Source organism: Athene noctua, chromosome 13 (assembly GCF_965140245.1).
Source record: "Athene noctua chromosome 13, bAthNoc1.hap1.1, whole genome shotgun sequence".
Classification (NCBI taxonomy): domain Eukaryota; kingdom Metazoa; phylum Chordata; class Aves; order Strigiformes; family Strigidae; genus Athene; species Athene noctua.
Window position 1 is genome coordinate 22,915,171 of NC_134049.1, and position 13,372 is coordinate 22,928,542.

At 40.5% G+C, this 13,372-nt stretch overlaps 1 protein-coding gene across 9 annotated transcripts in view; it reads left to right on the forward strand.

The window, feature by feature from the left end:
* Positions 1-13,372, forward strand: part of MYO9A (myosin IXA) — a 186,964-nt gene that overhangs the window by 81,225 nt on the left and 92,367 nt on the right. For all 9 annotated transcript variants that reach the window (XM_074917624.1, XM_074917623.1, XM_074917628.1 and 6 more), the window contains one exon: positions 6,614-6,703. In XM_074917624.1, the coding sequence (XP_074773725.1) occupies positions 6,614-6,703 (90 nt within the window). The remainder of the gene's footprint in view (positions 1-6,613; positions 6,704-13,372) is intronic.

The window sequence follows — 13,372 nt, forward strand, 5'->3', positions numbered from 1 at the left end:
CAAAGGTTGTACTGGAGATGCTGGAGGGTGCATCTCAGCCCTTTAGTACCTATTTACGGACCTATTATCCATGCATTTACCTAGTTCTTTTATGAACCTGTTGATGCTGTTTGCTGTTTAAGACCCTTTACCAAAGCACTTTGTCCTCTGAGTCACTGCTGTGCCAATATCATTTGGGAAGGGTTTGTAGGTCTCCACCCGAGTGGCCCAGGGCCATATCCAATTCTGTAAATCAGTGAAAAAGCACTAAATAAGTTCTTAGGAGAGCTGCTCTGTTAGCCCAGGCAGTTGTGGCATTGCTTGTCCATGAGAAAGTCTTCATTTCAGTGAGCCAACTGATCCTGTGCTTGCCTTACCCACCCAAGAGCTGAGCTTGGCACCTCTGGGTGAGGGTGTAGGTGGCCAGAAACTCTCCTTGCTGTCTCACTTTTGAAATGCTCTAAATCACTTGTAATTCCAAAGGATACTGAAATGTTGTAGTTGGTTAAAACAACTATTATCTTTATTCCTTTGTACTCACTGGATGGTGTGGAAGGTTGATTTTTGCTGATTTTATGAGAGCATCAGAAGATAACTAGTTGTTTTGTATACACACGATGCTCTTCCCATTCCTTCTCTTAAATAACGGTTGTGCTATCTCACCACTTAAAGAACTCGGGTCTTGGCTCTCACAGATTTTCATAGCACTTCATTAATGCTTTAAATTTAGGGAGGGGAAGGCTTCTGTAAAATATGGGTATAAACAGCTGGATGCTCTTTGCATCTTGGCCTTGGAGACTGTAGAAATAAACAGAAGGAAAATATGAGTTTGGAGGAGAATGTTGTTGATCTTACCCTGTTAAAAATGGCCAGAGAGTGCCAAGTCATTTAAGAAATAATTGTCTTTTAAAAAAGCTTTGAGTAAGAGAAGGTCTTAGAGATCTGAAAAAGTTCCAGGCTTTGGGTCTTTGCCCTGACTTTCTTCTGCAAATGAACTCTTCTGCAGCATCTGCGTGCTGTAAGGTATTGGGTTATTTTTTGCACATGTACACGTGAAATGATGCACCGTTTTAGCCGTGTAGATCTAACAGTGGCTTAGTGCCATAGTCTGGGACAGCACAGAGCATGGATACCATGCTCACTTGCAGGTAGTGTCAACACCATGTTAAAAAAAAAATTATATATATATATATATATATATATGCAAAGTGATAGATTTCTGTTCATCTTGGTAGTTCTTTTGCAAGCTTAATGACTGTATACGGCATAAAATGCTTGTTAATTAGGTCAAGACACTGCAGACCTCAGATATGATCTTGGGAAAAACACTCCTGGGTTTGAGTAAGTGGTGTTCCTTGTCCTTAAAGTTGCATTTATATGGTAATTTATCCATGGAATTAGAGACATCGGTTGTTTCCAAGTGTAAACTTTCTGATAGACCCACTCCCTGATCAACTAAAACAAAGCCAATAAACCCATTTTCAGAAGAGCCTTGATTTCTTTTTCTGAGATGCACGTTTTCTGTTTCTTTGCAGACCTGAATAGATCTTGTAATGCTTATTCAGATTTGACCAAAAGGGAGGACTAAAGGGTTCAGAAGAAACATAATTACAAAGAGCATCCATTGCAGTTTGTTCCTTAGTTAGCTACTTACAACTTTCCAATTTAAGTGCAGTGAATTCTTCTCTGCCAGAGACCAAAAATATTGGTTGAAACATTTGACACTTTGTATTTTGTCTCATTTGGGTAATTATTTTTATTACTCTTTTTTTTTGTGGTCACTGAACAGTGAAAGTTTTGCTTTTCACACCATTGTTGCTGAAAATATGAATTGGCTTGGAAAAATTATTAATCCCCTCTAGATCTTGACATTACTCTCTAAGACTGAAAATCATCTCAGAATAAAAATAACATTAGTTGACAAATAGTTTGACTTCTCATACAGCCACTGGGTGCTTGGCAGGACGATCTTCAACGTAGCAAAATGATGGAAGAAGTCAGCTCTGCAGTGATCTGATACTTGGGGAGGGTGTTTTTGTTTGGGTTTTTTTTCCTTAAATGACCCACTGGATTTGTTCAGTCAATGACTTGACACAGAAAAGAGAAGAAAAAAAAAAAAATCCATCTGGACTCGGTGGAAAGGCTTTGAGAAGCAGGAGCTGAATTGGCCATCTCTGAGGGCAGCCGAGAAGAGGGGATGCAGAGGTCCTCCTGCAGAGCCTTTATGGGGAGGAGGGGAACTAACAGTCTGTCCGAAATGAAAAATTTATGCAAAGCTAAGGTGTTTTCCCCCTCCACAGGAAAGTCTAGCCCAAATGATTGTGAGCTAACTGGTTTACACTGGAGCCTCTGAGACTCTAAGGACAACTATGGGAATAGTTGCAACAACAGTTGCAGTTATTGCAACAGTTAATGCAACAACGCCGAACAACTATCCTTCCTCTGTATAACAAGATCTGTGTCCCTATAAAATGAAGCTAATATGCAGAATTTTTTTAAGGAATCTGGGAGGAGATGATAAATCTGCCAATGGATTTGATTTTTCTTAGATACCAACAACCCTGTCCAATATGTCTTTGGTTTATTAAAACATGCAGACAAGCGTTTGATGAAAAAACAAACTACAATATAGGATTTTGGCCAGACTCTGTGGATCGTTGTTTCATTTACAGTAAGACCCTGATTTTTTTTTTTTTTTTTTTTTTTCAAGAATAGACATAGCATGTGGATTATGTGAGGCTTTTGGCAGGTTTTTCATGGCCTTTGTTTAAACTTTGCTGAAATGCCGTGCTGTAGCATGATGTCAAGGCTCCCTGATGGATCGAGCAGACGTGGAGTCCTGTGCAAGCGCTGCAAATATCATGGGTCCTCTGCAGAAATCATAGAGGATTGTGTAAAACTGGGGAGAACTTTTGTGTTTCTGGGGAAAGGCCCGGAAAGCCTTATTTGTGGGTGTATTAACAAAACCTATCTATTAGAAATTAACTAGTGTTAGTTGACCCTAAGAGAGATTATTTTTTTCTCATTAGAAGAGCAGGAGCATTTTAATTGTGTACATTTACTAATACTGGAAACTATTTCCATAGATGGAGCACTGAGTAAGGAAGGGAAGCTCTGTCTTTACTCAATGGAGAGCAGATTTATATTCAGTTTTCAGGCTTAGGTAACCAGCCTCAGTGCAAATAAAGGTAAATGTAAGTTATCAAGTGTCCTAAATTAGTTTTGCCAGAGGTCTTTTTGAATTGATGGGGATAGCTTTTCGAGTTAATATCTACCTTCATGGGAGATTTATGTGCTCAAGTTATTTTTCTACTAAAAAATGGTCTTCAGCTTCCCAGAGGGATTCCACAGATGTACTCCTCATGTGATCAGCATCTTGGAAAGTAATTGGGGACCGAAAGGGAGTGAGGATTATGAGGCAGCCAGTGCTTGCATCCAGTCTTCTTTTCTGGATTCATTTTCTGGATGAAGTTTTGGGGGTCTCAGAATGGTTTGGGTTGGAAGGGACCTCGAAAGTTCATCTAGTCCAACCCCCTGCAATGAGCAGGAACATTTTCATCGGATGCAAAACTCTGAGTCAGAACTCAAGGCACATAACTTTCTGGTTGTTTGAAAGAAGGTCTGAAGAAAAGTTTCAGGTATTTTTCAAGAAGAACTGATAGAAATCTGAATTTCTGTTACTCCATACCAGGCAGCTTTTGAACGAGCACTCAATCCCTGTCTCATATATGGAAGGAGAGACAAAAAGTGATGTTTTCTTGTGCTCAAGTTGGAAATGGTTCATTTTTCTTCAGCTGCTATAACATAATACTCCAGCATTACTGGAGAAGCAATCTCTGCCTGCCTTGGCTCCAGCCCAGCCCTTGCGGGAGCCCGCTGACTGTCTGCTCCCTGCCGCACTCCACTGACATTTATAGCTGTGGCAGCGTTGCTGGTCATCCTTCACTGAGTTTTAGAGCTCTAGTCATCCAGCCGTCTCAGTGTTGGTTTGACTCCTGTGTGGCAGTGAAGTCTTAAATCTGTGTTTTGTCCCTGTAATTAAGATATAAACTCCTATGGGCCATGTAGCTTTTTTTAAGAGGGAGAGCAGGACTTGTCCTTTAGCACCAGAAAGCAAAGATCCATCAAACATAATTTAGAAATGTAACTCCCAGGGCGCAAAATACTGAAATAAGTTGTGTTCTCCTCTTTGCTAATCTGCTGGGATGGGTTTTGTCTCTATTTTAGTGTATCACAGTTACTGGAGGAGGAAGCATAGGATGCACACGATGGGGAAGCTGCAAGTATCTCCATGCACCAGGTGTCCTTAGTCACTGGCATGCACTGAGTTTATCTTTAGAAAGCTCCTGTGACTGCTCATTGGCATCAGGAGTCAGCTACCTTCAAGCTGTGACCTTAAATGAAAATTAGGATAATTTAGCTGTACCTGTGGTGTTGGCTCTCAGAGGTGATGAAGCAATCAAGACCAAGCTCCACTGGGTGGTAATTGCCAGCAGAGACCCAGGGAGGTGCAGGGATTACGTTCCCATCCTTGCCGAGTGTGTTTTTGTATGAGAAGATGATTTGATGCAATCCCTCTGGGTCAGTTGGCAGCAGGTCCGGAGATGAAGGATGCACATCTGCAGGTCTCATCCACCGGGAGAGCAGATGGAGAAGCAAACCAGGGTGAACATTAGATGGAGATGCTGACGGATGACATGGGAAGTTGCTTAAACTATTTAAAATCCCTGTGTTTGCTGACAAATCTGGGATTTGGAAGCATTTAGGTTGTTTAGGAGTATTACATTGGACTGTTTTGATTACTAACCATCTGATACCCCTCTGCCGTGTTGTCTTTGATAATTAAAAAAAGCCAGCATGCTGGCTGAAGGTTTGCAGCATCCCTGAAGTGAGGTGAAGTTTGGTGTAAAACTCATTTTTGTTCCAAGCTGTGCAACAGGGGGTGAGCAACTGATGATCCCACAGTCACAAGCTGCTAGAAAAGTGTCTGCGTTTTGCCTGCAGAGCTGAAATTTTTAAAAAAACACCTTTTTGCTGAATGTAGAGAAATAGAAACCAAACATTGAAACTTGCTGTGGAATTCCGGGTGAACCAGAATTTTTTTTTCCCCGTCTTGATTTTGAAAGGTAAAACCAGGTCATAGGAACTAGGGTCTCTAGAGTATTACTGAGAACTAATGAACAACCTCAAGGTGTTGATGTTCGATTTCTAGTGACGTAGACCTTGCTGGTAGGTGGTGGTCATATACAGGTGACTTGATGTTTTCTACTTTCCATGTCACAGCAACAAGTTCTAGTCAGTGGTTGTTGCAGGAAAAGTCAGTTATATAAAAATGCACTGAAGTTTATCAGGGAGACTCCCATGATTGTAGAAAGTAGTGTGTTGTACAGAACAGCACCATGACGATGGTTAGTAACGTTTCTTAAGTTCCACTGGCTTGTTTGCATTGCTCTTCATACTAATTACTGGATTAAACCAATAAATCAAAGCACATTCATAAACCATGAAGTTTCTTATCATCCATGTCAAATTGTAAATGGTTTACCTGGGATAAAACTATGGTCTTGGATGGCTTCAGGAATGTGGATTTGGTGCTTTTAGTCTTCATTAGAGGTGTTCTGAGCATGTCTGGTGTCTGCATGGAGCCCTTCAGTTAGGGTAAGCAGACTGTATAGGTTTCAGTGCAGCTTCTCAAGCAACAACATCTCTGTATCAATCTGTAGCTACTAACCCTGGGCTCAAAGATTTTCACACAAACTAAAAATTTCTTTTTTGACACTGAAATTTAGCAAAGAGCAGTCAACAACTTAAAGTATTTAGGTCTCTCTTATGTATAAGCCTATCACCATCTATTCTGGCAGAGAGGTCATGCTTTCTGAATTTCTCCAGGGGATATCAAAATAAGAAGGACTTGAAACTGCTCACAAAAGAGGCTTTCTCACAACAATTCCTGGCAAGTACTGCTTTATTTGTCAGCACTGTTTGCCTAGTTGCCAAAGTGTCTTGTGTTTACACAATTGATTTTTTTTTTTCTGCAAACTGGTTTCTGTTACAGCTGATTAGAGATTGTCACCTTGCAGAAAACTGGCATCTTTAGGGGGTAAATACCAGGTGTGAATGGCAGAGTCAATATCAGGTGCTTAAAAGGTTTCTTTCTCCTTCTAATTCTTCCCCACCCTGAAAAACACCAAAAACCCCCTTACACTTGGATATATCTTAAACTGATGACACGGTTTTTCTTATTTGTAATTTGTATGATGTCATCTTGACAACACTAGAAAATTGACTTATTTTGCCAACAAAACATGTGAGAGGGAGGAGCTGCACTGGGAACGAAGGAAACCAATGGGAAATTGCTTGAAATGTGATGACTACATGCGGAAAATCAGGTTCCCTTGAATACAGTGGTGTCCGATTTCTTTTGCTGGATTTATGTGCTGAGTTGTCTCCTCCCAATGTGAGCTTGCTCTTGTGCATTGAATATTAACTCTGCAGGGGCTGGCAAAAGTGTTTTAAATTTCTTTAAAATTACATATATAAATTTAAAATTTATCAAAATGTTTACACTTGTAAGTTTTAATTAAAAAAATACATATTTCTAGAATAATCATTAATGTCAAGGTTTTTGTTTTAGGTGAAAGAAGAGATGCTGTTTGAGGCCCTTGTTACCAGAAAGACGGTGACAGTAGGAGAGAAGCTGATCTTACCATACAAACTAGCAGAGGTCTGTACATGATACTTATTGTTAAAAGAGCAACTCTTGGGATGGCTTTTGGTGCTTTGAGACGTACACTCAGCTCTGATAGAACTTCTTTCAGTTTTTATTTATTTACTTAAAAACAGTGTAGGAGAAGCTAATCTAATCTGTATGATTTTACTTTCTACACAGTTCCTGGAAGGTCGGTTTGCACTTTATTCTGTGACAGTATTTAACTGTTTTCATGACTTACGGTTGTGTGTTTGCCAAAGCAGAACTGTGCATTGCTGGGTGTATATGATACACGTGGTAGTCTTCATACATTGTTCCTTAAACTGTAGTACTAATTCATCCCACAGTGGAGTGGTGAGCTAAGACTTCCAGGAAATTTTTGGTGGGGTCCTAAATGCCTATGTTAGTCATGGTTCTTGTGTGGTAGGAGCTTCAGATCCTCTGCAGGAGATTCCTCTTATCTTTTCTTTAGAACTTTTGCAACCTGCGTCCTTGCGTGATGCTTTGGAGCATTCACAACTCCATCAGCTGCTCTCAAACTTGAGTGTAACCTCCACTGCTACTGACTGTGGGGCTGACACTGCATGTTATGTTTAACTTCTCTATTATGGTCTGTTTTAAGATTACCATGTCAGCAAACGAGGTTTTTTTTCTTAAGTGTGTGTTTTCCAGGAATTTTGAAGTATATTCTGTGGCCGGTAAACAGAAACACCTCTGTTTTCTTCTTATATTCTCTGAAGTATGTAAGCTCTATTCTGCTGGCTGTTTCTTTATCTGTTGTTCTTGTATCCCCTTCCAGTTTAAGAACGTTGATTATGGCACTGCCCTGCACTTGTTCCCTCAGTTCCCCCTGGTTGCATGAGAATTTGCAGTATCTTGAGTAAAGTCTGAGAGCAGTCTGTGTTGCAAAAAAAATAAGCACATGATGTGTTGCCATTAGGTCACCTTTCAATTTCAATTCCTTTTTTTTTTTTAAAAAAAAAAATCTTTTCTCCCCTTTTGAGATTGTGTTAAACACACAAGCTTAGTAACTGTTACTGAGTTTTAATCTTTAAAAGTTAAGTGTTGCCTTTGTGCAAAGCTTGAATTTCCCCTAACAAAAGGCACACAAATGCTCTTACTGTGTCTTTGTGATGGACGTATAATGGATGTGGTATTTGTATTTTTTTCCTGTGTGTTAGGCACAGACTTAGGCAATAGAAAAGTTTAAAACAAAACTTTAATCACCCTTCTACTGGAGGTTACTTCCCAACAGCTGTGATGACGGAACAACGTGCAGCAATGTGCCTTCAACCAGCTTGCTGCAAAACTTGGCAGGTTGGATCGAACTGTTTCTTCTGATATTTTAACCTGGGCAACCAGGTTTTGTATTGAAAGAGCTTGAAAGAGTTTTACCTAGATGCTTCTTCTGTTGAGATCAGAGAGCCGAGCATGAGTTTCTCAAGTGCTTTCCAAAATGTTTTTGATGGGGTCTCTGCTCATGAATCTGAAGTATTCACTTATAAAGGTTTGTCACCGATATGTAGTACAAGAAATGAAAGATCGGCGTGTGGTAATTGTAGGGGAAGACAAAGGAGCACAAGTTTCTGGTGGGAAGGTTGGTGTAATCTCCATGATGAAATCATTTTGTAAGAAGCCGTCAATTGTGTTAAGACAGGCACCACCTGTGCTTTTTGTTCACCGTCCTTACAAGCACCCTGATTACCAAATTTTATCTGACAATGACTTCTCTCTGGTAGCAAATTCACTACCAACTTGCTCATGCTTGGCATACTAGAGCAGAATTTGGGGTGCTCTAACAGGAACCTCACTATGTTAAGAGGTCTTGTGGTCTTCCTCTGGCTTGAGGAGTAGGAGAGGTGACTTGGATTCAGATCCGTCTGAATTGGGAAGAAAGAGTGGGATTCGTTTGACATTTTGGGACTTTACAAAGAATACTGATGTGTGATAATCCCACTTGTGACTAATAGGACTGTTGGCACACTTGGGAACGCATGAACTGGTTATTCTTCTTCTGTGTTTTACAAAAGAGCATTATAACTGGCTTGAATGGATGGAGTGATTGAGGGTTTTCAGACATGACTGTCCCACCACAACACTATAACTCATAGGCAGCTGCCTTTCCTGATGGAGGATGGATGTAGCAGCTACTTTATTCTTCAGATGCTGTAATGCTTCATGGTTTTTTGCATAGCTTGTTTGATACACTTAAAGTTTCAGAGGAGTTTGTCTGGAAAAGACTCTACTGCAGTGGCTCTCAAAGGATTGTAAAAATGTCATTTTGGCATGTGCTTGCTTTTTTATACCATCAAGAGCTGCAGCTTGGATCTACCAAGTGCCTTCCAAGGTTTTGAACAATTTTATATAGGCAGCCTGCACAGTGAAGCCATTATTAAAAGAAGAGCAAAAACTTGGCAAAAGAAGGAATTCTAAGAAATTTTACTTGGTTCTAAAACCTGTTGTCTCAAATGTGAGTAGAAATAGTAAATTATTAGGCTCTATGGGTGCGGTGGGAATAAGTAGCATTGGGCTTCTACTTCCAGCATCACTGATGAGATTGCTCAGGATAGCAGGAGTGTGTGTTGTTGAGGAGATTGTGTGTCTCCTGATGGCTCTGTGGATGAGGCACTTACAGACCTGGGTTTCTTGGTTGTCTTCTAACCTCTATATGAATTTTGGGTTATTAGTGAGGAGTTAGAAGTATGGAGCTTTAATTTGAAATAAACTTTCTTATGTAAAAAACTTTGAGATCTTACATTTGGGATGGGTTCTTGAGCTTTGATGAGGTTTCTACGTGCATCTACTCCATACTAAAGAGACACGTATTTAGTATGGGTGGTTGGACTTGCCCGCAGGGGTTCAGGCGTTGTTTCACTTTCTGTGCTCTGCGCAGGGGCTGATGTTTGCTGATCCCTTTCATCAAACAGATTTTGAGTATGTGTGGATGACGACTCGATGCAGAAATACTTTCCATGAAATGGCTAATGCTAATGTGCAACCTGTAACCTCAGGGCCCTGCCTGTCACCCCCCTTAATAGTCTTGAATGGGTAGAGGAGATGCAAGTGGCCTGGAGTAATCTTTTTCCTTCAGAGGTTTGGAGGCATCAGAGCTGAGATTGGACATTATTTTAGCATTTTCCTGAGCTGTAGCCCCACAAGCACATGGAGAGGATGCCTTTGTTGGATTTGCAGTGATGCCGCATTCCTCTCTGTCTGCATGCTTGCTCACTGCGTTGTTGTTGTATGCTGATTAGAAACACTGTCCTGTGGTTTGGGGCTTTTTTTTGTTGTTTGAGCATTTGGCAACTCCTCGTTTGAAACATCCTCCTTCATGACAGTTATAAATTTATATCAGGCTCTCTTCCTGGATTTAGTTCTGTTCATCTCTGCAGTAATTTATGTAAAACTAGACATTTTATTCTGGTACATTTTGATGCTTGGTTAAGAGGTGTCCCCACAAAATGTCCTTGTGGGGACAACTTGCAGACAGACATCCCAACAACCTGAAGCCTAAGGTGCTGAAGGAGATAGCTGCAATTAGCAACCATCTCCTCTCTCTTTATTCATATTGTACTTCTTTACTCAGGACTTTTCTTGATGGCTTTGCCCCCACGAATCCCATGCCATTTTTAAGTTAGGCAGAAATGGTGGCTTTGTCAGCTCTCTGTTTCTTTTAATAAGTCAAGACTTTTTGAGTCTTGCCTGCATACAACTGTTCTGCTGGATGGCCTTGGAGGATCTAAATCATTTCATGGGTTAAAATGTGATTTAATGGGTTAAAATGTTGTACTGAAGTCCGGGAAGAAGGTAGGACTCCAGCAAAGCAAAAGCACTGCCTCCTGTGTACCAGCAGTTGCCAGTGCCACCATCTTCAGCTGAGCAAGTTCTTCCCAGAATGTACAGATTTCGTTTTACTTTATTTCACCCAGGAAGGCTACAAGATGTGTGATGGCAACACCTGCTCGAGCAGAGCCGTAGCCAAGAGCAGATAAACTGTTGTGAACTGAGCTCCAATTTCAAGGTGTGATCTGTTGTTTCTTGGTGTGTAGTCAGTGCCAGTCCTCAGGGTGTTACAAGGATTATGGAATGAGCATATGGTTCTTCAAGAAGACCCTGCAAAGTGTAATGTGCCATCAGGGTTCTTTTGATTGTTCAGTAAATCATGGGTTATTGTTAAGAGGTTGCGTCTGACCACGGTATTAACGTTTGAGTATACCCCCATGTCGCTGGAGCTACTGGTATTTCTGAAATTAAGGAGTGACCTGGTTTTGAAAGTAAAAATCAACACTGCTTTGTAGTTGCAACCTCTTCCTGCTGCAACATCAATGGCAAACGTGGGCTTGATGTAGACCCCACGCGTCTGCAGCCCTGCAGCGAGAGCTGCGTATCCCCTCTCGGTCTGCATCTCCAGTGCTTGTCAAAATTTAAATGAGCAAGGACACCACATCCATAAATGATGCTTATATTTACCTCTGGCAGCTGCCTCTTATCTTCAGAGCCACGCTGGCTTGTCTGCCGCAGAGCTGCCTCCTGGAACCATTCATTTTTCCTTTTATAGTAGCTGGATGGTATTTTAATGCAGTGTTTGAAATGACTGCATAATTTGCTTTAGCGCTAAGGTTTAGAAGCTTTATGCTGTGCATAAACTTAGAAAAAAGGCTGCACAGACATGAAAGGCTGCACTTGTTGTGTTCAGAGGTCTTGGTTAGTTGTCCAAAACGGCTGACAATGTCTTTATCAGGAGCAAGATGGTGTATTAATAGAGCTAGCAGCAGTTAATGGATTTCCAGAGAAATCACAGTGTATCCGTGCAGGGTGAGGGCAGTATTTGGTAACAGCAAGCCTGCCAATTCCGCTTCATTTAACAAATAAAACGCAATGGTTATGACCCTTTGAAAAGAGAAGATTTGACTATGGGAGCAAGAAAGCCATGACTGGTGACTAGGATGATTAGAGTATTTTTTTTCAGGTTTGTCTTGAACGTTGGGCACCTCTCTCCATCCACAGTATTCTTTTTCCTAAGGAGGTAAAATACGGCAGTCACATATGAAATATGGAAAAATGGGATTTTAATGGTAGCAGAATAATAAGTCATGCTGAAGGTTGCTGTTGTCTTTCCCCAGGTGCTCCTCAGCTCCAGACTATGGGCATTTTTTTTCATATATTATTATGTGCATTTTTGTAGTCCTCCTACTGAGGTAGGAAAGTTTCATAAGCCACAATTCAGGTATTTAAAAGAAAAAAAAAACAGACACACTAAAGATTAAGTGGCTTGTCTGATGTTTGTTAGGAAACATGCAGCCAATGCAGGAGCAGAGGACTTTAATCAAATCTTTGTGGGGAACTTGGGGGTTGTTAAAAATCTTTCTCTTGATCCTGCTTGTAATCTGAGCATCATCTCAAGCATAATCTGTGCAAGGAACTATCCTTCTGGGCCACGTCTGTCTTCCTGATTCTATCTAAATAATTCAAAGAATTCATTTTTTTTTCCATCTCAGTCTACTGCAAGGCTTCAAGGCCATTAGTTTATGCCTTGACTACTACAGTCATATACCTCTCTCAAATCCATTCAGCATCTTAACTGGTGATTCTCACTCCCCCTTTCCACCTCGCTGGAGACAAGTGCTGTGTCTGAGCTGCTCAACATCCCCAACTTGTTTCTATCCCATTTGTTCCACTTATCAGGCTGGTGTCTGTCACCTGGTTCTCTATTTTTCACCAGTCTCTGCATTTTTTTCTGTGTTCTTTATCAGATGAAGAAAAACTTGTTATCAAAGTAAATACTCTGTTAGTGTATCCTCTTTTACATCTCTTCAGGAAACAGATTTTTGCTTCTAATTCATTGAGTTCTGTTGGTATTTCTTAAGCTAATAACTTTGCAAGAAGACTTTGTTTTAACAGATCTTTCTAATTTTCAGCCATTAATGACCAAGGACGTTTTATCCCTAAGGGTTAGTTAATGAATTAATTCACACATTCAGAAGTCTGATGTGAAATTGCCCAACAGAAGGGAAATAAAAGATGTGAGACAACTTCTTGGGCAACAAGTGACCTGATTCTTCCCTTCTTTAATTTTGGAAAGCTGTTAGGAGCTGGTTGTTTGATGTGATGAGTGTCACCATAAATATGTCAAGTACTTAACATAATGTGTATTCATAATTATAGTGGAAAATGGCTACCTTGAAAACCAGAGGAACTAAAAGGGACTTACTTGTTATGTCCAGGAATGTCCCTGCAAGTAGATGTTGTGGAGCACAAAAAAAAGGCAATGTTGTTTCCTGCCCGTGTGGCACTCTTCTATATTGTCACAGAAAGACCTGAGATACAAATGTTTGGGGGTTTTTTTAAGTCCTTCTGCACTGCCCTAAGTGTCCCTAGTTCTTGGGGTCTGCTAAAACTCTATGTAATGCTGAGACATTTTGAAAAAAATTATTTGCAAGTTTTTATAGGACATGATCTGCCATCACATCTGTGCTTAAATGGCTATTTGCTGTTTAGCAAATTAGTGTTACATGCAGGTAGTTATGTGGCTGTGAAAGGACACTATCAAACTGTTATGTGGTGGTGTGCAGAGCACCCAAACTACAAGTGAATCTGTGAAATGCTTTTTATTCTGCATGAATACGTACAGCGATAGGTCCATGTGAAATCAGCTAGTGATTATTTAGAGAAGCACTTATGCAG